Here is a 27,961-nt window from a genome sequence, read left to right as displayed (position 1 = left end):
CACAAGAAATTAGCTTTTTCATTAGACAGAGTTATTGTTTTCAGGGATTTGTTACAAGTAACTAAACTTTAGAATAACCATAAATATTAAGTAGCAAGATAAAAATCCTCAGCCTTAAAATGGTAGTTTCTCCTCTCCTCCCTTCATAGTGATTATGCTTTGGACACGGAGCCAAGCATTTTCCATATGAAAGAATTCACGAGTTCTTAAAAGATAAAGCTTCATATACAGGCAGTAAGCAAAGCATCATTTGAATGAATATAGCTGTAAAGAAAATAGGGAGGTTATTTACAAGACAGCATTGGATCTGTCAAGGGAAATACTGATACACAAGTTTCGAACATTTTATGAGGGCGTAGAATTGCTACAAGAGTAGAGGTTCTTGCTTTTCTTCTTTAATAAGATAATGTTAGCCTAGGATTATCATCAGCTTCTGAAATAGGTGGGAGCTATGACTAGGGATGATTTAGAGGCTGGGAAGCTGTTTGGTTAAGTGTAAGCCTATGACTAGGAGGGATTTCAACAGTATCACTGTTAATCCAAGTCATGATGAAACCAAAACTTTGCCTACACATGCCTCTCCCTTCATTCAACCATTGAACTAGAGAGATCTTCTGACCTTTCTAAAGTTCTCATTCTAGGTTTCTCTGAGGGCCAGGTGATATCAGTGCAGGACCAAGTTCTATACGACATTGGCACCAATAGGAGCTTCTAGGCTTGGGAATTTGGTTTATTTTTAATCATTTAATCAGCTTGAGAAATTATTTGGCTATAAAATGACAATAGATTGGCTCATTATTTCTTTGAGAGAGACCCAGTCTAAAAAGACTTAAATGAAAATATCAGGGTAATTAGACGTGAAATTTAGAAGGTGAATATAATATTTTTCAAAATGAGAAAGTTTGAGTTCCTTTGTTTGTTAAGATTGGTTTCAGAGGGTCTCACGTGAGTGAGGATAAAGGCAAGCAAGTCTTGAGGTCTCTACTTCTCTATGAGCATTTCCACTAAACTGTGAAAGATTTCAAGTTTAAATAGATAAAAAATGGTGGCTAGAGCCCAAACTATAAACACTCTAAAAGAGAAATAAACAAGTACTTGTAAGTTTTCATTTTGTGCAAAGTCCTGAGGTGGATGTTACTGGATGCCCAAAGCTGAGTAAGAAAATTTTGCTCTCAAGGAAATTATCCTAGAGTTGAAAAGATATAAATCTATGCAAACAGAACTAGCAGTATGATAAGCTCCAAGCAGGCAGTAAAAGCTATTTTATGGGTCTTTGGTGGAAGACGTGCTCCTGTGAACCCCAAAGTTCAGAAAAGGCTTCCAGAGGGAAAGAAGAACCGGAGCAGAGTTGGATTTCAAGAGAATAAAGGAACCAGGATATCATACATCAGGGTGTGAAGGAATGAAAAAGGTTAAAAGTATAAAAATATGGATGAAAGATAAGTGAGAAAAAGTACAAAGTTGAAAAGGGGTATAATTATTCCTCATTTACTGGGTAAAGTCAGTAGGCATGTGGTGTGTTGGTAAGAGGCACTGGGCTGATTCCTCTGCCATTTATATCCTGGCATTTTCAACAGGGAGCCGCTAACTGACCAGAATCCAATTGTTCTCTCATGTGAACTAACTCTGAAATTTGAGCCAATTCTCTTAAACTCTCTGGACTTCATTTTTAAAATATTTAAAATCATGTTGGAGTGGAATTTTTCTAAAGTTTATTCAGCTCTTATGAGTGTATATATACATATTATATATATATATAAAATCAGATATATATATAATCAGATTGGATAATACATTCTTTTGTCATTTCAATGAAGGGTAATTAAAAAAGATAATTATGTAAGCCAACAAATCCATTTACAAAAGTTAAATAAATGGAAAGGATTATTAACATGTTCTCTAACTTTATTTTTCTTAGATTTTCCCAATGGACTCTCTAGCAAAATCTGTCAACCAATTTGCTCTGGAGCTTAGCAAGAAGCTAGCTGAATCTGCCGAGGGTAAAAATATCTTTTTTTCTCCCTGGGGCATCTCAACCTCCTTGGCCATGGTGTATTTGGGCACCAAAGGCACCACAGCAGCCCAAATGTCCCGGGTGAGTGAGAAAGGTCAACCATCCTCTGTTGCCTTAAAATGAAATGCTTTTCTTGTCTTTTGTTCACTTCTCTCCTGAAATCCAAAGAGCCCACGTTTTACAACCACGTCCTCCAAAATAAAAGACACACTTTAAATAAATTTTCTAGACCATAAAAAGAAATCTGAGAAAGTGAAGCAATTTGAAAACTCTTTCTAGGAATACGGTTTAAGAACCAGTGTTCTCTGGTAAAATCAAATGGAGAGATGATGTTCCCTCACCCAGGTGCCCAGTGGGTAAGGAGTAAGGAAGTTGAATAGGGAGAGGGATAGCAACAGGAAAAGTCAAGCTATCTTGTGATTTCAAGCAGTGTTATCCCTGCCCATACCCAGTGAATTCCGGGGAGCTCAGAACTTGGGCTTTGCCATTACTAAAGGCAAAAAAGCAGCCAAGTGAAGTCTTAAAGACAGTTTTATTACTGGTAGTCTCATGCACTCAGGTTTGATTCATAAGTAGGAGAGATGACTGAGCTGGGTGGGCACTTGGTAAAAAGAAGCACACAGAGATACAAAATGGTACGTGGAGAGGTTAGCGAGTTTGGTTCAACACCAAAAACAATTTTATTTTGATTATTAAAATATTTCAAGAAAGTAATGGCTCATACTTTAAATAATAGAATTAGTCATCATCTCTCTAATCTCAGAAGGATTTTCTTGAAGAAAAAAATAGAAAAATCAAGTGAATCCTGTTCCTCATGCTTTGTTTGGTTGTTACTTTGTTTGGTCCCTGGTTGTCTAGATGAATCTAAAGAGCCCATTAAGGGCATTAAAATAGCAAAACAGGATTATTGTATAAGCAATTATCAATTTGATGTAAGCATCCTCAAATCATAGCGAGTGTATGTGTACGTGTGTAGCCTTACACAGCAAAACATATCAAATAGCCATATATATGTGTATCTGTATCTATGCTTGTGTAAACATATAAATATATGTGTGTGTTTTAAGTAAAAATAAAAATAGAAGAGAGTAAATTCAGCTTTAAATCATACAACGATTGGAAGGCTAAGTGACAAAATTTCCACCAAGAAGCTGGCCTCTGTGACAAGTATGGAAATGGGCACAGCCAGCAGTTCTGAATGAGACAGGCAGAATATATATTCTGTCAGTTTGGGTCTAGGATATCCCCCTTATGCTCATAATTTACAAGATATTGTGTGGTTTAAAAATAGCAACAACAAAATCTTGGTTCACAGAAAACTCCTGGTTCACAGCTAGTTAATAATTGGCTCATTATTAAAAGGTTTAACTATGAATGTGATAGACTTAATCTTAGATAAATGTCAATTTGCTTCCACTCCATATAAGTATATTGCTGGGTGTTGCTTACCCTTGTTTTATTTCAATGTCACTGAAATATTAACAGCTTCAGTTTGCAATTGAGACTAATGGGTTGCTTAGGCACCTCCCCTTTTTTTCCCCTGTGGCAAGTGGTTCCTGTCTGTCGCCATGTGTCAGCACAAACTTTGGTAAAGTAGACTTTATTCCTTTCTGTAAGCTGGGTCCAGGATGCATGCAGGAGATGGAATTATCACTTTGTTTTCTCAGGGGAAACACAATGTCCACATCCTTCCTGTGACCTGTCACATGAATTGCTGGGGTGAAGACAAAGACTCTATCTCCATATGTCAGATGGTGGTAGGCAGTGAAAACTGAAGCACTTAAGTAGAAAAAGCAACTAAAATTCCTGAATTTTCCAGATAACTGGGGCAATGGTGGCATTTGCTTAAATTATCTAAGTGATGGTCTCAGTTGAATACCTAGGCTTCTTTTCAAACCAATCATAGATAAAAATGAAACTCAGAAAACATGAGAATTTTACCTCTAAGGCTATTCCCAACATTATCCTCAACGTCCCATAAAAAGTATTAAAATAAAGAGACTAGCAATTTAAATTCAACTTAAAAATTTATTTTAAAGCAGCTCTTGACTTACTCTTATTAGGTCAGGTAACACAACATTTAAGTCAAATCAGCGCTCCCTTGGTTCATTAATTATATGTTTTGTATCTATAGGAACAAATGGCTTGTAGTTGCTGATGTGTATTTCATATGATTACATCTCTGCAAAGTGCATTCACATATTGCCTTTTTATTGAAATTACAGGTTCTTCAGTTTAGCAGAGACCAGGACAGCAAATCTTGTCCTGACAGTTTTGAAAAGAAAAGGAAAATGGTATGTCTTATATTTCAATATCTATTTGATAATTAAGGAGAAAGCACTTTGGCACATGTTAGTGGCTAAATTAAGCAACCTTTAATAGGTAACTTTTCTTTAAAATATATGTTAAAATTATGGGAAATTTTTTTTTTTTTTTTTGGTGGTACGCGGGCCTCTCACTGTTGTGGCCTCTCCCGTTGTGGAGCACAGGCTCTGGACGCACAGGCTCAGCGGCCATGGCTCACTGGCCCAGCCGCTCCGTGGCATGTGGGATCTTCCCGGACCGGGGCACGAACCCACGTCCCCTGCATTGGCAGGCGGACTCTCAACCACTGCGCCACCAGGGAAGCCTGGGAAATTTTTTAGAGTGCAGAATGTTTACACTTTTTGGAAGGGTAATATTCTTTTCCCTTATCTTTTCCTTTCCCTCCCCTTCAAAACTACTCTACTTTCAACATTGTTCTTACTTCTGCAAACTCTTTCAACATTGTTCTTACTTCTGCAAACTAAGTGTGAAGAAAATGATGTCCCAACAGCTATTACATTCCTGCACTAATAATACTAAAGAGAACATTTTTTTATCTACCATACAATCGATTTCGGCCTTTGTTCGTAAACTTTAAATCATTTCATTTACTATAAGTTGTTCTTATACACTTAGTTCTTGTTCAACATTTTTATTTAACCAATTTACTTTCTTTTAAAGGAATTCGATGTAGGCAAGGCTGAAGAAATATGTTCTAATTTCCAGACACTTATCTCAGAAATCAACAATCCCAGCAATGCTTGCATACTTAAAACAGCCAACAGGATCTATGGGGAGAAAACGTACCCATTTCACAATGTAAGTGCAAACATCTTATTTCAAGCTGATGGGGAAGAGTCACATGAGATCAATCAATAAACCCTTTGTACTCTTCTCCAGGGATCCCAGGGACAATTTTAATGTATATGGAGTATGTGGTCAGCATTTCTGATAAACAATCATTTAGCCTGACCAATGTGTCAAGTTGTAAAGGAAACCAATAACATATTTCAAACCAAATCTGGTGATCAGATCTTTATGCCCAGAATAAAGGGGTACACCCCAGGAACAACCCATGAAGACTCGTAGAAATGTGGTTTATATAATCCCTGGGCCAACATTTGTTTCATGGGAAACAGAGCAAAAGATATAGAATAACTCAATATGGTCAGTCTGAAGGAGCAGAGGGTGGTGTGGTCATAGGAGTGTGGCAGGAGACTGTGTCCTCAAGAGCAAAGTTGACTTTGCGATCAGGTAAGTCACTTCACATCTTGACTTCAGACACTTTAAGAAAGATTCTTAACATGGAATTGAATCAACTTCTCTTCTGCTCTGATGGTTGAGACACCCACAGTGCAGACCATGAGTTCATCTTCAGTTCAGATGCAAGGGCTCCTCAGAGGACTCAACTCCAAACCAAGCCAAGCATTTACTTCTTTCATGTTTGTCCATCACATCCTTTGGCACACTTCAGAAGAAAGCCAGAGGACCCAGGTGCCCAGTGGGTAAGGAGTAAGGAAATTGAATAGGGAGAGGGATAGCAACAGGAAAAGTCAAGCTATCTTGTGATTTCAAGCAGTGTTATCCCTGCCCATACCCAGTGAATTCCGGGGAGCTCAGAACTTGGGCTTTGCCATTACTAAAGACAAAAAAGCAGCCAAGTGAAGTCTTAAAGACATTTTTATTACTGGTAGTCTCATGCACTCAGGTTTGATTCGTAAGTAGGAGAGATGATTGAGCTGGGTGGGCACTTGGTAAAAAGAAGCACACAGAGATACAAAATGGTATGTCTTTTAAAATATCCACAAGCCCTAGCTGTGCACAGAGAGGTTGATCAGAACCCACGAGTCAAGACAAGGAATAAGTACCTCGAGAATGTTTACGTTTTCTTTTTACTGGATTATAAATTGTACAGAACGTAGACTTCATAATCTCCAAACCACTGCCTGGAAGCTGAATTAACTCAACACTTTTTAACTGCACACAATTCCTCTATAAAGTAATACATTGAAGGAATGCCACAGCTGTCCTGGGGAATAAATTCTGTTTCAAGGCAGGTGCCCTCCTAAGCAGCAACCCTGGTTATAGCCCACTTAGGATGATGGCCACTGAGGGAAGCATCGACAGCCCGAAGGAAGAAGCCTGCTTTTGCCCTTAGAATACCTGACGAAACCTTTGACCGGTCGTGGAAATCGGTTTCCATGGCAGGCATAGCTTCCCTCAGAAGCCCCCCCCAGGCTCTTGGGTGTTTAGAGTCCATAGATGGCAGCTGCCACACCCAGGGTTCTCAATCTGGCTCCGTCTCTACCACAGAAAGCCCAGTACTCCTTGGCTGGAGTCGCTCCTGGGATTCCTAGAATGGTCCTCCTTTTCATCCCAGCCCCATTTCCCGAGGACGAATAAAAACAGACGCAGATGTGGAGGCTCCAGAGCTGTGGGAGACGGGCCTTCCTTCCACCTGCGGCTCTGCATGGCTGGTCCGTGCCCAGCTAAGTTGACACAGGGCGGTGTTTCGTTCTTAACCAAAGCTGGAGTGTGGAAAGATTGAGGGGAGCAATGGGGTAGCGGTTTGCAATTGTCCATCTAGCTGAGGTGTTTTTTCTTTTTGGATAATCTAAATAGACTTGTTTATTGATTCTGGAAAAATTCTACAAAAGGAGATTTTACCTATATCTTCCAGAAATATTTACAAGACATGAAAACATACTTTGGCTCAGAGCCACAGTCTGTGAACTTTATGGAAGCTTCTGACCAAATCAGAAAGGAGATCAACTCTTGGGTTGAAAGCCAGACTGAAGGTAAGCCTTCTCCAAGGTACTCAGCGGTGCACTTTCTCCAAGTATCGCTTTATTATTTTGAATTTGTGTTATGTATAAGTATAGGCATTTCTTAAATAGAACTGTGGACACATTCTAAATATTCAAAACATTTGTTTTATTCATGCCCATAATTTTTGATTTATAGCTTTTGCAATAAGTCTTATCTAAAACAGATAAGACAACCATTTTACCAATAGACAAGAAAATGATCAGATTCCACTAATTCCAAGGAGGACTCCAGGGATAAAAGGCAGAAAAATGCAAAAAAGGAATTTTGGAATACTGCTGCACTTGTGGTTTCTAAAGAAAAATAGCTGCTGATGAACAATGAAAATGTGGCAGTAAATGTACTACATAACCTTAAGTAATTTTCAAAATAGGTCATATATTAGCTTAGAGTATGGACTGAGCTCTTGTAACAAAGAGACCCAAAATACAATATCTTAATAAGATAGAAGTTTATCTCTGACCTAATAGTCACAAGGTAGATAAGCATTCTGTTCCATGAAGGCATCCAGAGACCCAGACCAGGGGGTTAGCTCAGCCATCCTCGAGACATGGCTTTCATATTTGTCTAAGGTGATTCTTACATTTGTCAGTTTTACAGTCAGCAGGAAATAGGGAAAATAAAGCCTCTTTGCTTTTAAGGGGATGCCCTGAAACTTTCACACACCAGTTCCACTCATATCCCAAATTTGGATACATGGCCCATTTTATGCTCTGGTGACCAACTTGTCCTAGTTTGTAATAAAGGTCTTTAAAATGTAGTTTTTAGCTGGGTAGCCACATGCTACCTAAAAGTTAAGCATTCTATTTCTAAAAAGGGAATAGTAGAGGGATTCTCAGAGGCGATTTAGCAGTTTTTTATTATGATCCTTATTTTAGAAATGAGGAAGCTGAGGCTTTAGAGAAACTGTTACCAAGATCAGATAGTTTAAAGCTTCAGAAATAGGACTGAAATCTGAGTCAGTTTAGCTCTGAAGTCTGAACTCATTTCAATATTCCACGCTTCCTTTTCAATCGATAAGTCTGTTGATGGTCCATTATATCTCACAAAGAAATACCAAAGGTGTAATCGCTAATGAATATTAATGATTAAGCCTTTGCTTTGCAGCAACGAACATGGAATGTTTAGGTAATCCCCCTCCCCCCAGACTTCAGAATTCATTTGTATATTCCTGCCAGATATGCTTGCAGAGGGTCCCACATACTTTAAACTCGACATACTGAAGTCATATTCAGAACAGCTTATCCACACCTTGTCCTCTCCGTGCACTCATTCTCCATCCCGGCGGATGGGTGGCTACCACACACCTGCCCAGATCAGAAGTCCGAGAGATATGCTAATTTTTTCTTTTCCTTTGCCTCCTCCTGCGTGTTTCTGAGTTCATCTTTCCTTTCCAATCTCTTCCTCCTCTGCTCTCGGCTTTGTCGTCATTTATCTGTGTTAATGCAATAATCTGTTTCTCATCTTGCCCCCCTCAAATGCAACCTCCATTCAGCCATTAGAATGACCTCCCTAAAATGTGAATTCGACCAAGTGGACCACGTACTCAAAATCCATCATGGTGCCCCACATCCTACAGGATGAATTCAAGCTGCCTAAACTGACATAGAAGGTCCAACAGGACCGTGAAGTCTTGTCTGTCTCACCACTTCAACTCTTGTCATTCTCTGACTCAAAGTTGATACTAAGGAATTCTAAGTGGCACAGAGTCCCTGGAACTCCCTGTGCTACCTCACGACCCCACGCATTTGCTCATGTGTCCCTTCAGTTCGAAACACGGTTCCCTCCCCTGCCACTCCCAGCCCCTTCATGGCCACTGGATAACATCTCAGGGGTTCGCTCAGGCATAATGTCCTCCCCTGGCTCCCAGGCTGAGCTGAGAGCCTTTTCCGTTGCTCCAAAAGCCCCCTGTGGGAACCTTTACCTTGACTTACCACGTCGTTATTGAAATTAACTGTTGAAGTCCCTGCCTCTCCCACTAAACTCAAGAACACCAAGGGCAGTAATACTACCTTATTTGAGTTTCTGCTTTGAATCACTAACAGATAACAGCCCTGCTCTTGGTAGCTATTCAGAGCAATGTTTATTGAAGTGAATTGAGGAAGTTGGCAGCCCTAAATTCTCAGTTCCTTTTTCACTGGACTAGTGACTCAGAAGCCATGGTGAGGCAAGAGTGACCATTATCCTTAACTTATTCCTGATTTGGATTCATCTAAAAGTAAGTCTGTTTTGAAAACTACAGATTAGCTAGCATTTACAGAAAGGAATTACTTGCACTGTTCCAGTTCACATGAGGACCAAATGTGATTCTATAAACAAAAGCACATTGTAATATACAACACAAACTCAATGTAGTAGAAGTATGGGCAAGAATAGTGCTGGAGGGCTTCCCTGGTGGCGCAGTGGTTGAGAGTCCGCCTGCCGATGCAGGGGATGCGGGTTCGTGCCCCGGTCCGGGAAGATCCCACATGCCGCGGAGCGGCTGGGCCCGTGAGCCATGGCCGCTGAGCCTGCGCGTCCGGAGCCTGTGCTTCACAACGGGAGAGGTCACAACAGTGAGAGGCCCACATACCGCAAAAAAAAAAAAAAAATAGTGCTGGAGCTGAACTAAATCTCAGCTCTCAAATTCCTACCCAGTGCCCACTCTGTTCTCTGGAAGACAGGTGAGGACCCTACAGACAGGAAGGCGGGGAGCAACTCATCTGCTATCTTTCGCCCCTTTCTGAGCTGAGTGGAGAGTCATTGTCTGACACGGCGTAAGCTCGGTTTGCAAAAGGATCCTTGCCGTACTTCCCCCGCACAGGCTGACACACTCAAGGAGCACGACAGGATCCATCTCTCTAGATCAGGGGTCCCCAACCCCCGGGCCTGGGTCTGTCAGGAACCGGCACGCACAGCAGGAGGTGAGCGGCGGGCAGGTGAGCGAAGCTTCATCTGCCACTGCCCGTCGCTCCCCGTCGCTCGCATCACCGCCTGAGCCGTCCCCGCCCGCCCATCCCCACACCCCGACCCCCAGCCCTGGTCCGTGGAAAAATTGTCTTCCACAAAACCGGTCCTTGGTGCCAAAAACTTTGGGGACTGCTGCTCTAGATTACAGAGCTGTCTGGATCTTCCTGTGATGATAGAAATATGCCATAAATCCTAGGGCTGCCATAACAAATTACCACCAACTGTGTGGTTTAAACCAATAGAAATCTATTCTCTCATAGTTCTGGAAGCTGCAAGTCTGAAGTTAAGGTGTTAGCAGGGCCTTGCTCCCTTGGAAAGTTTCAGGGAAGAAACCGCTCCACGTCTGTCTCCTAGTTGCTGATGGTTATTGGCAATCCTTGGCTTGTAGACACATCTCTCCAATCTCTGCCTCTGTTGATACATAACTTTCTTCTTTGTCTCTCCTATGTCTCCATGTTTTCACACTCTGTGTGTGTGTGTGTCCGAATTTCTCTCCTCTTATAAGAATACCAGTCATTGAATTAGAGCCCACCCTAATCCAGTATGACTTCATTTGAACTTGACTGCATCTGCAAAGACTCTGTTTCAAAATAAGATCACATTCACAGGGACCGGAGGTTAGGATTTAACATATCTTTTTGGATGACACAATTCAGCCCACAAAAGTAATATTCTCACAAAAATGTATAACCTAAATATTATCTTGAGGAAGCATCAGACAAACGTGAACTGAGAATTGAGCATTCTACAGATATTTTTCAAAAGTACCAAGGTCATGAAAGACAAAGAATGAATGAGGAATATGAAAGACAAAGAATGAATGAGGAATGAAAGAAAAAGACTAAAGGGGACCAAAAGGAAATGACAACTAAATGCAACTTGAGCTCTTGGATTGATTTCTGGTCCAGGAAAAAAAGGACTTTATTGGAACAACAGATGAAATTTAAATAGGATCTGTTAATAATATTCTATTAATACTAACTTCCTGGCTTGGATCATTGGTGGATACAAGATGTTATCATTTAACGGTATTTCATAATCATCATTTTTATGTATGGCGTTTCACCAGGATGTAACGACATCATTTGAAATCTGTCCTTTGGCTCTTTTAGGAAAAATCCTTAATCTCCTACCTGATAATGCTGTGGATTCTGCAACCAGAATGGTTCTGGTAAATGCCCTTTACTTTAAAAGAATTTGGGAACATCAATTCTTGGTCCAAAATACCACAGAAAAGCCTTTCAGAATAAACAAGGTAGGAACCTGTTAATAACCAGTATGAATTTTTACATGGCATTGTAAAGGGAATTCTATTTTAAATTTATTCTCTCTGACTATATGCTCCTGTAAACTATGGCTCTTACTAGGGCAGGGATGACTGTGTTAAAAACCCCAGTTCCATCCTACCTGGAAATTCCCCTTTCATTATTTTTTTCTCTGAAAATAGACTATTCACATATTTTATTACTCAGTCCTTGCTGCAACTATGATAGAGTAGGTAAGGTAGTTATTACATTTATTTCCCAGGTTAGAAATGCAGCATGGTTAAGTGACTAGAGCCATGCTTAAGTTGAAGGCTTCCAGGACCATAACCCCAAACTCTTCGCTTACTAGTTCTATTCTTGTTCTATTAAGGCAGTACCACCGTGTACCAAACTCTTACCCTTCCATAAGAAAAAGAAATAAAATTTTAAAATCTTATTTCTTTCGTTAACATTTCCTTCTGTGTTAGGACACAGCACACTTGTTTTTGATTACTTCAGCAACAAGGGAGACTAATAGAAGCTGACAGATACACCTAAGGGCTGGATGTGGCTGGGTCTTGGGACTTGAGTGGAAATAAGGATTCAAATGTTGTCAGGATTCATTCTCTATCTTTCCAACTCTGTTTCTCCCATTATTCTTCTCTCAGACTGAAGTCTAACTTCTTCTGCGGCCCAGTCCACAAAGGCAGAACATGGCTACCCACATCTCCTCCATTCTACAGACCAGTCTGATAGGTCTCATTCCAAATTCCTAGGAAGGGAACAGACTGGCCAAAGATTGTTAACATATTTAGGTCCTGGGGTGGATCACCTCACATAAACAGTGCTGCTGAGGGCCTACTGCTGTAACCATATGGTTATGCGCAATAGGCGGTTTTCAGATAATCAGTGGGGTAAAGATGGGGAAGGAACTGAACCTATAATGCAACAGGCTAACTAGAAATGTGCTGGATAGTTACTTGGCTTAATGTATTCACCAGGAATTTTCAGATGCAAGTGATAGAAAAGCATTCCAAACTAGCTCCAGTAAAAGGGGCATTGTGTTAGCATTAGCTTATGCAACTAAGAGGAACTGGGAAGTCTGGGAGTGGGATCTTTGAATCTCAAACATAATCCATTTTCTCTGCCCCACCCTGACCCCTCCTTTTTGCCTTCATTCTCTAATTCTAAAGATGGGATTTATCCATATGACCAGGGAATATGACAGCCCCATATTCTAGCTTCACAACCCTACTACATAGACAAAGTCCTGGCTGCTGGCTCTGACAGAAAGCTCCCAAAGAGGACTCCGGCTGGTGCCATTCATATGCATATCGCTGAGACAATCACTGTATCACAAAGTATCCTGAACGAACAGCCCTGCTCACATGGCCACTACCTTAGCAGAACAGTAGGATCTTGTGATGGACATTTAGCTCCACACAGAGTGGATAAATAACATATGTCTACAATGTCTGAATTGCAGGGTTTTGCTTTTGTTTCACCATTGGCTTTACTAAAAATTCATAATGTCATGTATCTACCATTACAGTATCATACGGAATACTTTCGTTGTCCTAAAAATGCCCTGTGCTCCAAACATTCATCCCTCCCTCTATATCCCTGGCAACCACGGATCTCTTTATGGTCTCTAGAGTTTTGCCCTTTTCAGAATGCCGTAGAATCAGAATTGCATAGTATGTAGCCTTTACAGACCGTCTTCTTCCACTTAGCGATACGTATTTAAAGTTCCTCCATGCCTTTTTTATGGCTTGATAGATATTTCACTTTGTTGCAGAATACTATTCCATTGTATGGATGTAGCAGTTTGTTTATCCATTCACCTTACTGACGGGCATTTTGGTTGCTTCCAGTTTTTAGCAATTATGATTAAAGCTGCTATAAACATTTGCATGCAAGATTTTGTGTGGACACGTTTTTAACTCATTTTGGTAATTACCCAGGAGCACAGTTGCTGGATCACATGGTAAGACTGCATGTAGCTTTGTAAGAAACCACCGTACTGTCATCCAATATGGCTTCCACTTTGCATTCTCACTGGCAGAGAATGTCAGTTCCACCCTCGCTAGAAGTTTATGTTATCAGTGTTTTGAACTTTTAGCCATTCTATTAGATCTGTAGTAGTGGTATCTTCACTGTTTTAATTTGCAATTCCCTAAGGACATAAGATTGAACATCTTTTCATATGCTGTAGGTCTGCCTTTGGTGAGGTATCAGTTCAGATCTTTCGCCTGTTTTTAAAATTGGGTTCTTTGCCTTATAATTGTTGAGTTTTAAGAGTTCTTTTCAAATTTTGGATACCAGTCATTTATCAGTTATGTGTTTTGAAACTCTTATCTCCTAGTTTATTGCTTGTCTTTTCATTCTCTTAGTGAATTTCGGTTTTATGATACTAAAATACCCTCACACAAAAACAAAAACCACAAATGTTTGTGTGTGAAATGCACCTTACTCAGCTTCGGAATCATTGGCATTTACAGAGTTTGCACAAGACTCTTTTAAGTGTTTGGTAGAATCCAGCTTGCCATGATTTATAGAGGATGCCGTAACAATGTCAGAGGAAGAAACTCCCACATCATTTATCGATGATGTTATCCAGTAGAACACATATTTCCAGAAAACAAGGTTTGAATAATTTTATTCAGCATTTAGCAGAGGATCACTAGCTTTGCCAGTGTCCCAGACTACTGGGAACCAAAGATGCTAAAGAATTAAGGATTTGGTGGAACACCTCCCCAGTGACTTTGCTACATATATTCTACAGACTACAAGCAAACCAGTGCAAATGATGTCCATGAAAGAAAAACTTCAAGTATTTTACATAGAAAAGCCACAAGCCATAGGCCTTCAACTCTTCTATGAGAACCGTGACCTCAGCCTACTCGTACTACTGCCGGAAGACATCAGTGGGCTGGATCAGGTAAAGAGATCAGGCTATTCATCCCTACCTTCTTTCCTCTCCCCTTTGGTAACAAGTTTATTTCCTATATCTGTGAGTCTGTGTCTGTTTTGCATATACATTTATTTGTATGGAGAAAAACTTTAAAAACAGACATCAGTCTGTCTGACACGAAGAGGGTTCTATTGTTTATCCCTCCGGGGAAAAACATAAAGACAGTTCCCAGTTCTTTAATTTCTGCAGAGGAAGGCAACCAACGTACCTTGAGCCCTAGGTACTGTATTTTTACATCATTTAAGCTTTACAAAACTTTGTCAGGTTGATATTACTACCCCTCAGGAAGGTTAAGTAATCTATAGACATCTTTAGCATAGGGGAGTCACACAAACAACCACACAAACAACAGACAGAGATATTTATTGTCAGTCACAAAGCTGTGTGGATTGATCATAATAACCTTTCAGTCAATATAGGTCTTTCTTCTCCTTCCAATAGGACTTACCTAATTAATTTTTTAATCACTTGCATTACTCTAGCCTTAGACATATGTTTAAAAACATTAAATGGATTACTTTTTTTTTTTTGCGGTACGCGGGCCTCTCACTGTTGTGGCCTCTCCCACTGCGGAGCTCAGGCTCCGGACGCGCAGGCTCAGCGGCCATGGCTCACGGGCCCAGCCGCTCCGCGGCATGTGGGATCTTCCCGGACTGGGGCACGAACCCGTGTCCCCTGCATCGGCAGGTGGACTCTCAACCACTGCGCCACCAGGGAAGCCCCTAAAACATTTTTAAAAACATTTTTTATCAAGTTAACACTCTTCAGGAGATATAGTCTGTATCAGTGCATCTTCAAGTATTATTTAAGTTGTTCATCTGTTAAACCTCTCTTAAGCCTGACTTTGGTCTGACCACATTTCTGAGCAATTTGCATGTCTAAACTGAACACTGGCTTCTCATGCAATAAGTGTTCTCTCGTTCTTTACACTGTGCCTAATTTCTTGTGTGCCAGGTTCTTTAGGTTTCCACCACCCTACTAGTGTGTAGAAAGATTTCTAAATAGTGTCATAAAATTTGTGAAACTGGAGAGGATAGTAGAAATAAGACCAAGTGTGAATACTAAACCATTAGAGTTACACCCTTCAAAGATAAGCCTTTCTTTTTTTTTTTTTTTTAAAAGTTGAAGTACAGTTGATTTACAATGTTGTGCTAGTTTCAGGTGTACAGCAAAGTGATTCAGTTATACATAAATATATATTCTTTTTCAAATTCTTTTCCATTATAGGTTATTACAAGATATTGAATATAGTTTCCTATGCTATACAGTAGGTTATTGTTGTTCATCTATGTTTTTTTTTGGCGGTACGCGGGCCTCTCACTGTTATGGCCTTTCCCGTTGCAGAGCACAGGCTCCAGATGCGCAGGCTCAGCGGCCATGGCTCACGGGCCCAGCCGCTCCGCGGCATGTGGGATCTTCCCGGACCGGGGCACGAACCCGTGTCCCCTGCATCGGCAGGCGGACTCTCAACCACTGCGCCACCAGGGAAGCCCCAAGCCTTTCTTTTTAAAAGTGCAGGTTCCTGACCTGAAGATATTGTCACTTACTGCACATAATTTACAAATATGTCACTGATAGCAATACTTGGATCTAGAAAATTCTTAAAGTAGCAAAAGCATGTGCTTTGAAACAAACATGTTATTTAAAAAATCAAACATTGTTTATCATATATATGTATGCATATGTGTATATAATATATATTTATTGTTTAAAAAATTTTAAATATAAAGAAGAGAAAAAACACCCTCAAAACCACTATTTAAAATATCATTACTCTTGGGACTTCCCTGGTGGTCCAGTGGTTAAGACTCTGCACTTCCAGTGCAGAGAGCGTGGGTTTGATCCCTGATTGGGGAGCTAAGATCCCACATGCCTAGCAGCGTGGCCAAAAGATTAAGAAAAAAAAAAAGTCATTACTCTTAAGATTGGAGGATTTTCCTTTCTTTGCTTTTCTTTCCTTATTTTTTCGTAGTTTATAGTTACTAGTTTCATATTGGCGTGATTATATAGACATTTTACCTCAGATTTTGTTTTCAAGGAATTGTCTACTATGTTAATAAAACTAAAGTTTTTTTTGTGCCCTGGCATGCAACATGTCCTAGAGTATATGCTTTTGTGTTGACAACACCTAAGTGTATATTTATATTGATGTATTTGCATGTGTAGTTGATGTCTTGCATATTATCATAGAAGTACTTCCATTTCGGATCAAGGTCTAATCTAGAAAACCTATATCCTGAGAACTATTAATCTGCAAAATGAGTATGTCAAGGATGTGTGGAGGATCTCATTACAAACAAAGAATTTCCAAATGTGTGTGTTTTGTTACCTTTGGTAATAGGAGTGACTATAATTCATTTATATAATATCTAAAGGTCTCACTCAACGAATAGTTCTCGCTCCACTCTGAAATTACTGACTCTTTCTTCCTTGGCTCCAAACTGTAGCTGGAAAAAGCCATCACCTATGAGAAGTTGAGTGAGTGGACCAGCGCAGACATGATGGAGGTGTGTGACGTGCAGCTGCATCTTCCCAAGTTCAAGCTGGAAGAGACTTATGATCTCAAGTCAACCCTGAGCAGTATGGGGATGAGCGATGCCTTTAGCCAGAGCAAAGCAGATTTCTCAGGAATGTCTATGGAGAGAAACCTATTTCTGTCCAATGTTTTCCATAAGTCTTTTGTGGAAATAAATGAACAAGGTACAGAGGCCGCAGCTGGTACTGGGAGTGAGGTGAGTTTTCGAATTAAACTCCCCTCCGTTGAATTCAATGCAGACCACCCATTCCTCTTCTTCATCAGGCACAACAAAACCAATAGCATTCTATTTTACGGGAGATTCTGCTCCCCTTAAACCCTGCATCTCTCTCATCAAACAAGAGCATCTTACAGTGTGAAAAATACACATATGATGGAAAAACACAATTATAATAAAAACCAGTTTATAGCCTGGCTCTTTTTAACATATAAATATTAGCAAAATTATCTTGAAATAATATATTCTAGTTGTCCTATCATGCCTATATAGCTAGAGAGAATGGCAAATTTAACTTTTTTAACTTTCTTTTTTTGCTGACATTCAGTTTTATTATTTTTTACATCTTTATTGGAGTATTAATGCTTTACAGTGTTGTGTTAGTTTCTGCTGTATAACAAAGTGAATCAGCTATATGTATACATATAACCCCATATCCCCTCCCTCTTGCGTCTCCCTCCCACCCCTCTAGGTTGTCACAAAGCATTGAGCTGAGCTCCCTGTGCTATGCGGCTGCTTCCCACTAGCTATCCATTTTACATTTGGTAGTGTATGTATGTAAATGCTACTCCCTCACTTCGTCCCAGCTTCCCTTTCCCCGCCTGTGTCCTCAAGTCCGTTTTCTACGTTTGCGTCCTTATTCCTGCCCTGTCACTAGGTTCATCAGTACGTCTTTTAGATTCCTTATATATGTGTTAGCATACGGTATTTTTCTCTTTCCGACTTACTTCACTCTGTATGACAGATACTAGGTCCATCCACCTCATTACAAATAATTCAATTTTGTTCCTTTTTATGGCTAATATTCCATTGTATACATATGCCACATCTTCTTTATTCATTCATCTGTCTATGGACATTTAGGTTTAACACATTTTATCTTAATGTGACTTTTATTTACATTTCAGAAATTCAGTTATTCAATTGAATGCCTTAAAATGCTTGAACTACCTGGACTATTTTCATTGTCACTTATTTTCACATGCATCATTTAGTGAAGAAAAAAATCTTTATAGAGGTGATATATTGATAAACAAGAATTTTCTCAAGACTATTACTCTGATGGTTCATAAATTACCACTGTAAAATTAAATCCCCCTTTTCTGCTATTTTAAAAATACTTATGTTGACATTAATGGAAAAACTAGTGAAATCCAATGAAATCTGGAGTTTAGTTAATAGTAATGTACCAACGTTGGCTTCTTAGTTTTAAAAAAATGTTCCACTGTAATATTAGAAGTTAGCATTACAGGAAACTGTGTCAGAAGTATATGGGAATTCCCTGTTTTATCTTTGTAACTTTCCTGTGAATTTAAAATTATTCCAAAATAAAAATTTTATTGGAAAGAATTATTACGTGTGAAAGTTGTCACATTAACATCCTTGCTTTTAAAAATCATAAGCTAGAAGACTAGATTCCCAATTTATATAAATGTGTATTGTCAGTTATAAGAAGATATCCTTAGTAAAACTTTATCTCCATAAAATTGGCTGTGTTTTTCTAATTTCTATTAAAAATGCTCTTACGCAATGGCTCATTGGTAGTCTCATCAACTGTTATTCTAATTTTAGAATATCATTCTAGGCTGCTTTTTCCATTTTAATCTACTAAGTGAAAGATATGATCTGATATGGATCCAACATAAATGGTGTATAAACTAGTATAAGAAAATGTATTTTCTGCATCAAATCTTGGTTTGGTATCATAGAATAAAAAAAAATGATTCTATGCTTTAGCTCCAAAGATAGGAAATTGTAATATATATGAAAATTTATCATATCATTATAAAACATTTTGCCTCTATCCATAATACCTCACATTAAGTAACAATGAAAGAAATCCCCTGTGTCTGTGTTCTACTAAATTAAAAGTCCTTAAGTGTTATGTATTATGTGGACTCATAAGAAAAGTAGGTAACAAGTGAACGGGGAGCATGGAAACCAAGCCAAGATAAAGGAAGACCAGAGTGAGTAACTGTGTGTCAGAGGCTGACAATCAGAAAATATTAAACACAGTATTTTTCAAACAAACAGAAGAGGAAAAAAGGATGATACTAGAAACTGCAGGTTAGTAAGATGCATTCAGGCAGTCATTCATTTAAAAAATGTTTGCTGAGCATCTACACTGTATCAGTTGATATTCGGGGCATGAAGACTACACTTTTTTTTTTTCCAAGGATTTATTGTATTTTATTTATTTTCTCCAATTTTTTTTCTATTTCAGTATCACTCCTTTTCCTCATGTTATTATTGTCCTACAACTATACACCTTTATGAATTATAAGCCCATGAACAGTTTCATAATTATTGCTTTATGCAGCTATCTTTTAAATCACATAGAAGGAAAAGTTACTAACAAGGATAAACTTATGCTGTCTTTTATACATATTTACCTACGTAGCTACTCTTACTGGTGCTCTTTGTTTCTTTGTGAGAATTATTGTTACTGGAAGACTACACTTCTGAACAAAAACAGACCCTGGTCTCCAGTCTCTTGGAGTCATGGAGCTTACAAACTGGTGGGAGAAACGGACTCAAAGTGGATGTTAGTGCAAGGAATGATTGCAAAATAAACTGCAGTCATCTTGGAGACACATGTACCTGTGTGTGCACATGCGTATCAGGCTTTTTCAATAATGAGGCTTAAAGTATTTGCTGATGATATTTGTTTTCCTCCCTTAGTGCAAATGTATATAGCCTATCTTTTTAGAAGATTAACAGACCTTAGAACAATAGATAATAATCACGGTCTGTTGAGAGCTTCCGGGAAGATGGCAGAAGAGTAAGACGCGGAGATCACCTTCCCCCCACAGATACACCAGAAATACATCTACACGTGGAACAACTCCTACAGAACACCTACTGAACGCTGGCAGAAGACCTCAGACCTCCCAAAAGGCAAGAAACCCCCCACGTACCTGGGTAGGGCAAAATAAAAAAGAATAAACAGAGACAAAAGGATAGGGACGGGACCTGCACCAGTGGGAGGGAGCCGTTTCCACACACTAGAAGCCCTTTCACGGGCGGAGACTGCGGGTGGCGGAGGGGGGAGCTTCGAAGCCGCGGAGGAGAGCACAACAACAGGGGTGCGGGGGACAAAGCGGAGAGATTCCCGCAGAGAGGATCAGGGCCGACCTGCACTCACCAGCCCGAGAGGCTTGTCTGCTCACCGCCGGGGCGGGCGGGGCTGGGAGCCGAGGCTCGGGCTTCGGTCGGAGAGCAGGGAGAGGACTGGGGTTGGCAGCGTGAACACAGCCTGAAGGGGTTAGTGCACCACGGCTAGCCGCGAGGGAGTCCGGGGAAAAGTCTGGAGCTGCCGAAGAGGCAAGAGACTTTTTCTTACCTCTTTGTTTCCTGGTGCGCGAGGAGAGGGGATTAAGAGCGCTGCTTAAAGGCGCTCCAGAGACGGGCGCGAGCCGCGGCTAAAAGCGCGGACCCCAGAGACGGGCATGAGATGCTAAGGCTGCTGCTGCCGCCACCAAGAAGCCTGTGCACGAGCACAGGTTACTATCCACACCCCCCTTCCGGGGAGCCTGTGCAGCCCGCCACTGCCAGGGTCCCGGGATCCAGGGACGACTCCCCCGGAAGAACGCACGGCCCGCCTCACGCTGGTGCAACGTCACGCCGGCCTCTGCCGCGCAGGCCCGCCCCGCACTCCGTGCCCCGCCCCCCCGGCCTGAGTGAGCCGGAGCCCCCAATCAGCGGCTCCTTTAATCCTGTCCTGTCTGAGCGGAAAAACAGACGCCCTCCGGCGACCTACACGCAGAGGCGGGGCCAAATCCAAAGCTGAGCCCCGGGAGCTGTGAGAACAAAGAAGAGAAAGGGAAATCTCTCCCAGCAGCCTCAGGAGCAGCGGATTAAAGCTCCACAATCAACTTGATGTACCTGCATCTGTGGAATACATGACTAGACAACGAATCATCCCAAATTGAGGAGGTGGACTTTGGGAGCAAGATCTATGATTTTTTCCCCTTTTCCTCTTTTTGTGAGTGTGTATGTGTATGCTTCTGTGTGAGATTTTGTCTGTATAGCTTTGCTTCCACCATTTGTCCTAGGGTTCTATCAGTCCGTAGTGTTTTTTTTTTTCTCTTAATAATTATTTTTTTATTTTAATAACTTTATTATATTTTATCTTACTTTATTTTACTTTATCTTCTTTCTTTCTTTTTTCCTTCCTTCCCTCTTTCCTTCCTCCCTCCCTCCCTTCTTTCTTTCTTTCTTTCTACTTCTACTGATTCTTTCTTTCTACTTTTTCTCCCTTTTATTCTGAGCCATGTGGATGAAAGGCTCTTGGAGCTGCAGCCAGGAGTCAGTGCTGTGCCTCTGAGGTGGGAGAGCCAACTTCAGGACACTGGTCCACAAGAGACCTCCCAGCTCCACATAATATCAAATGGCGAAAATCTCCCAGAGATCTCCATCTCAACACCAGCACCCAGCTTCACTCAACGACCAGCAAGCTACAGTGCTGGACATCCTATGCCAAACAACTAGCAAGACAGGAACACAACCACACCCATTAGCAGAGAGGCTGCGTAAAATCATAATAAGTCCACAGACACCCCAAAACACACCACCAGACGTGGACCTTCCCACCAGAAAGACAAGATCCAGCCTCATCCACCAGAACACAGGCAGTAGTCCCCTCCACCAGGAAGTCTACACAACCCACTGAACCAACCTTAGCCACTGGGGACAGACACCAAAAACAATGGGAATTACGAACCTGCAGCCTGCAAAAAGGAGAGCCCAAACACAGTAATATAAGCAAAATGAGAAGACAGAAAAACACACAGCAGATGAAGGAGCAAGGTAAAAACCCACCAGACCTAACAAATGAAGAGGAAATAGGCAGTCTACCTGAAAAAGAATTCAGAATAATGACAGTAAAGATGATCCAAAATCTTGGAAATAGAATAGACAAGATGCAAGAAACATTTAACAAGGACTTAGAAGAACTAAAGATGAAACAAACAATGATGAACAACACAATAAATGAAATTAAAAATACCCTAGATGGGATCAATAACTGAGGCAGAAGAACGGATAAGTGACCTGGAAGATAAAATAGTGGAAATAACTACTGCAGAGCAGAATAAAGAAAAAAGAATGAAAAGAACTGAGGACAGTCTCAGAGACCTCTGGGACAACATTAAATGCACCAACATTTGAATTATAGGGGTTCCAGAAGAAGAAGAGAAAAAGAAAGGGACTGAGAAAATATTTGAAGAGATTATAGTTGAAAACTTCCCTAATATGGGAAAGGAAATAGTTAATCAAGTCCAGGAAGCACAGAGAGTCCCATACAGGATAAATCCAAGGAGAAATATGCCAAGATACATATTAATCCAACTGTCAAAAATTAAATACAAAGAAAACATATTAAAAGCAGCAAGGGAAAAACAACAAATAACACACAAGGGAATCCCCATAAGGTTAACTGCTGATCTTTCAGCAGAAACTCTGCAAGCCAGAAGGGACTGGCAGGACATATTTAAAGTGATGAAGGAGAAAAACCTGCAACCAAGATTACTCTACCCAGCAAGGATCTCATTCAGATTTGATGGAGAAATTAAAACCTTTACAGACAAGCAAAAGCTGAGAGAGTTCAGCACCACCAAACCAGCTTTACAACAACTGCTAAAGGAACTTCTCTAGGCAAGAAACACAAGAGAAGGAAAAGACCTACAATAACGAACCCAAAACAATTAAGAAAATGGGAATAGGAACATACATATCGATAATTACCTTAAATGTAAATGGACTAAATGCTCCCACCAAAAGACACAGATTGGCTGAATGGATACAGAAACAAGACCCATATATTTGCTGTCTACAAGAGACCCGCTTCAGACCTAGAGACACATACAGACTGAAAGTAAGGGAATGGAAAAAGATATTTCATGCAAATGGAAACCAAAAGAAAGCTGGAGTAGCAATTCTCATATCAGACAAAACAGACTTTAAAATAAAGACTATTAGAAGAGACAAAGAAGGACACTACATAATGATCAAGGGATCAATCCAAGAAGAAGATATAACAATTGTAAATATTTATGCACCCAACACAGGAGCACCTCAATACATAAGGCAAATACTAACAGCCATAAAAGGGGAAATCGACAGTAACACATTCATAGTAGGGGACTTTAACACCCCACTTTCACCAATGGACAAATCATCCAAAATGAAAATAAATAAGGAAACACAAGCTTTAAATGATACATTAAATAAGATGGACTTAATTGATATTTATAGGACATTCCATCCAAAAACAACAGAATACACATTCTTCTCAAGTGCTCATGGAACAGTCTCCAGGATAGATCATATCTTGGGTCACAAATCAAGCCATGGTAAATTTAAGAAAATTGAAATCGTATCAAGTATCTTTTCCGACCAAAACGCTATGAGACTAGATATCAATTACAGGAAAAGATCTGTAAAAACTACAAACACATGGAGGCTAAACAACACACTACTTAATAATGAAGTGATCACTGAAGAAATCAAAGAGGAAATCAAAAAATACCTAGAAACAAATGACAATGGAGACACGACAACCCATAATCTATGGGATGCAGCAAAAGCAGTTCTAAGAGGGAAGTTTATAGCAATATAATCCTACCTTAACAAACAGGAAACATCTCGAATAAACAACCTAACCTTGCACCTAAAGCAATTAGAGGAAGAACAAAAAAACCCCAAAGTTAGCAGAAGGAAAGAAATCATAAAAATCAGATCAGAAATAAATGAAAAAGAAATGAAGGAAACGATAGGAAAGATCAATAAGACTAAAATCTGGTTCTTTGAGAGATAAACAAAACTGATAAACCATTAGCCAGCTCATCAAGAAAAAAAGGGAGAAGACTCAAATCAATAGAATTAGAAATGAAAAAGGAGAAGTAACAACTGACACTGCAGAAATAAAAAAAAGATTATGAAAGATTACTACAAGCAACTCTATGCCAATAAAATGGACAATCTGGAAGAAATGGACAAATTCTTAGAAATGCACAACCTGCCAAGACTGAATCAGGAAGAAATAGAAAATATGAACAGACCAATCACAAGCACTGAAATTGAAACTGTGATTAAAACTCTTCCAACAAAGAAAAGCCCAGGACCAGATGGCTTCACAGGCGAATTCTATCAAACATTTAGAGAAGAGCTAACACCTATCCTTCTCAAACTCTTCCAAAATATAGCAGAGGGAGGAACACTCTCAAACTCATTCTATGAGGCCACCATCACCCTGATACCAAAATCAGACAAAGATGTCACAAAGAAAGAAAACTACAGGCCAATATCACTGATGAACATAGATGCAAAAATCCTCAACAAAATACTAGCAAACAGAATGCAACAGCACATTAAACAGATCATACACCATGATAAAGTGGGGTTTATTCCAGGAATGCAAGGATTCTTCAATATATGCAAATCAATCAACGTGATACACCATATTAACAAACTGAAGGAGAAAAACCATATGATCATCTCAATAGATGCAGAGAAAGCTTTCGACAAAATTCAACACCCATTTATGATAAAAACCTTGAAGAAAGTAGGCATAGAGGGAACTTTCCTCAACATAATAAAGGCCATATATGACAAACCCACAGCTAACATCGTCCTCAGTGGTGAAAAACTGAAAGCATTTCCACTAAGATCAGGAACAAGACAAGGTTGCCCACTCTCACCACTCTTATTCAACATAGTTTTGGAAGTTTTAGCCACAGCAATCAGAGAAGAAAAGGAAATGAAAGGAATCCATATCGGAAAAGAAGAAGTAAAGCTGTCACTGTTTGCAGATGACATGATACTATACATAGACAATCCTAAAGATGCTACCAGAAAACTACTAGAGCTAATCAATGAATCTGGTAAAGTAGCAGGATACAAAATTAATGCACAAAAATCTCTGGCATTCTTATACACTAATGATGAAAAATCTGAAAGTGAAATGAAGGAAACACTCCCATTTACCATTGCAACAAAAAGAATAAAATATCTAGGAATAAACCTACCTAAGGAGACAAAAGACCTGTATGCAGAAAATTATAAGACACTGATGAAAGAAATTAAAGATGATACAAATAGATGGAGAGATATACCATGTTCTTGGATTGGAAGAATCAACATTGTGAAAATGATTCTACTACCCAAGGCAATCTACAGATTCAATGCAATCCCTATCAAACTACCACTGGCATTTTTCACAGAACTAGAACAAAAAATTTCACAATTTGTATGGAAACACAAAAGACCCCGAATAGCCAAAGCAATATTGAGAATGAAAAACGGAGCTGGAGGAATCAGGCTCCCTGACTTCAGACTATACTACGAAGCTACAGTAATCAAGACAGTATGGTACTGGCACAAAAACAGAAATATAGATCAATGGAACAGGATAGAAAGCCCAGAGATAAACCCACGCACATATGGTCACCTTTTCTTTGATAAAGGGGGCAGGAATGTACAGTGGAGAAAGGACAGCCTCTTCAATAAGTGGTGCTGGGAAAACTGGACAGGTATATATAAAAGTATGAGATTAGATCACTCCCTAACACCATACACAAAAATAGGCTCAAAATGGATTAAAGACCTAAATGTAAGGCCAGACACTATCAAACTCTTCGAGGAAAACATAGGCAGAACATTCTGTGACATAAATCACAGCAAAATCCTTTTTGACCCACCTCCTAGAGAAATGGAAATAAAAACAAAAATAAACAAATGGGACCTAATGAAACTTCAATGCTTTTGCACAGCAAAGGAAACCATAAACAGGACCAAAAGACAACCCTCAGAATGGGAGAAAATATTTGCAAATGAAGCAACTGAAAAAGGATTAATCTCCAAAATTTACAAGCAGCTCATGCAGCTCAATAACAAAAAACAACCCAATCCAAAAATGGGCAGAAGACCTAAATAGACATTTCTCCAAAGAAGATATACAGAGTGCCAGCAAACACATGAAAGAATGCTTGACATCACTAATCATTAGAGAAATGCAAGTCAAAACTACAATGAGATATCATCTCACACCAGTCAGAATGGCCATCATCAAAAAATCTACAAACAATAAATGCTGGAGAGGATGTGGAGAGAAGGGAACACTCTTGCACTGCTGGTGGGAATGTGAATTGGTACAGCCACTATGGAGAACAGTATGGAGGTTCCTTAAAAAACTACAAATAGAACTACCATATAACCCAGCAATCCCACTACTGGGCATATACCCTGAGAAAACCATAATTCAAAAAGTGTCATGTACCAAAATGTTCATTGCAGCTCTATTTACAATAGCCAGGAGATGGAAACAACCTAAATGTCCATCATCAGATGAATGGATAAAGATGTGGCACATATATACAATGGAATATTACTCAGCCATAAAAAGAAACGAAATTGAGCTATTTGTAATGAGGTGGGTAGACCTAGGGTCTGTCATACAGAGTGAAGTAAGTCAGAAAGAGAAAGACAAATACCGTATGCTAACACATATATATGGAATTTAAGGAAAAAAATGTTATGAAGAACCTAGGGGTAAGACAGGAAGAAAGACACAGACCTACTAGAGAATGGACTTGAGGATATGGGGAGGGGGAAGGGCAAGCTGTGACAAAGCGAGAGAGTGGCATGGACATATATACACTACCAAACGTAAGGTAGATAGCTAGTGGGAAGCAGCCGCATAGCACAGGGAGATCAGCTCGGTGCTTTGTGACCGCCTGGAGGGGTGGGATAGGGAGGGTGGGAGGGAGGGAGACGCAAGAGGGAAGAGATATGGGAACATATGTGTATGTATAACTGATTCACTTTGTTATAAAGCAGAAGCTAACACACCATTGTAAAGCAATTATACTCCAATAAAGATGTAAAAAAAAATAATAATCACGGTCTGTTAATCTCCTTTGTTGCCAGGAAAAACAAAACTATCAAAAAAAACTTGACTGTGAATGGAAGGATGGAAAAGCAGGGCAGTAGCTACAGAGTATAGAAGTAAGGAAGTTGTGGGGCGTTGTGTTTATTTGTTTGTGTTAATATGGGAGAGACTGAGTATATTTATGAGATAAGAAGACTCCAAAGAAGTAAAAGAGATAAAGTTACAGGAGATGACTAATGGAACCATGTCCTAGAGAAGAAAGAAGTCTACTTTCCTTGAAACAGAAGGGGTAGAGATATGGTAGGCCCAGTGAAGGGGACCACGGGCTACCCCTCCATTACTGGGAGTAAAGAGGAAAGATATTCCCTTTGCCACTATCTGTCAGAGACCAGGAGAACTAATCCCTATATGATCTTTATCCCATTCATGTTTAGTTAATGATGTGTCAGGGCTGTGGTTCCTTTAAGCTTTTCCAGAGTAGGAACTCTCTGACCCAGTGTAAACCTGAGATGGCAAGGATACTCGTCAGAATTGTTCTGTGATGCTCTAGATTGGAGGGTCTCCATTTATCTCTGACTCCTAATTAGCCTTCTCAGTTCCCCTCTAGAAGCTGAACTGCACAGACTTTTGGGTCAGGGATAGTTACTTGGATTTGAACTTCAACTTGGCTCTTTGAACCTGTGCACAGGCACTAGACCCACTGTTTCATAATGCAGAGGCTTGAGAGTTGCGTCCTCATGTGTCTGCCCTGGACAAGGTATTGCAAAGGATGCATGCTACCAGGTGGTATTACTGTGATTAAAAACAACAACCTAGAACATTAAAAAGTAGAACTTTTACAATATTTTTTAATAAGCAGTGTAGCAACCATCGATAGCTTTTGAAAAACAATGAGGCTTGCTTATTATTTCATACCAAAGTACTTTAAAAAAGAGGTTAATTACTTACATATTTTTTTTAAAGTCTGGTGCTCCAAATGTGGTGAACTTTTCTGTGATCCTAAGTGGC

The 27,961-nt window shown here is 39.9% G+C and overlaps 1 protein-coding gene across 2 annotated transcripts; it reads left to right on the top strand.

Annotated features, from left to right (window-relative positions):
- Nucleotides 1-1,927: 1,927 nt before the first annotated feature.
- Nucleotides 1,928-17,163, top strand: LOC309970271 (serpin B10; the record flags this gene model as incomplete). Of its 2 annotated transcripts, none has more annotated exons than XM_082852556.1 (7): nucleotides 1,928-2,095; nucleotides 4,240-4,308; nucleotides 5,000-5,137; nucleotides 6,999-7,116; nucleotides 11,206-11,348; nucleotides 14,123-14,278; nucleotides 16,759-17,163. In XM_082852556.1, the coding sequence occupies 7 exons, from the start codon at nucleotides 1,928-1,930 to the stop codon at nucleotides 17,161-17,163; spliced, it is 1,197 nt and encodes a 398-aa protein (XP_082708682.1). The 2 variants fall into 2 exon arrangements, with proteins under 2 accessions (XP_082708682.1, XP_082708683.1); XM_082852557.1 differs by having other exon boundaries at nucleotides 4,240-4,312; nucleotides 5,013-5,137.
- Nucleotides 17,164-27,961: the final 10,798 nt, after the last annotated feature.

Source organism: Leucopleurus acutus (genome assembly GCF_964270905.1).
Source record: "Leucopleurus acutus genome assembly, chromosome: 13".
Lineage (NCBI taxonomy): Eukaryota > Metazoa > Chordata > Mammalia > Artiodactyla > Delphinidae > Leucopleurus > Leucopleurus acutus.
This window is presented reverse-complemented; position numbering and strand designations above follow the sequence as displayed.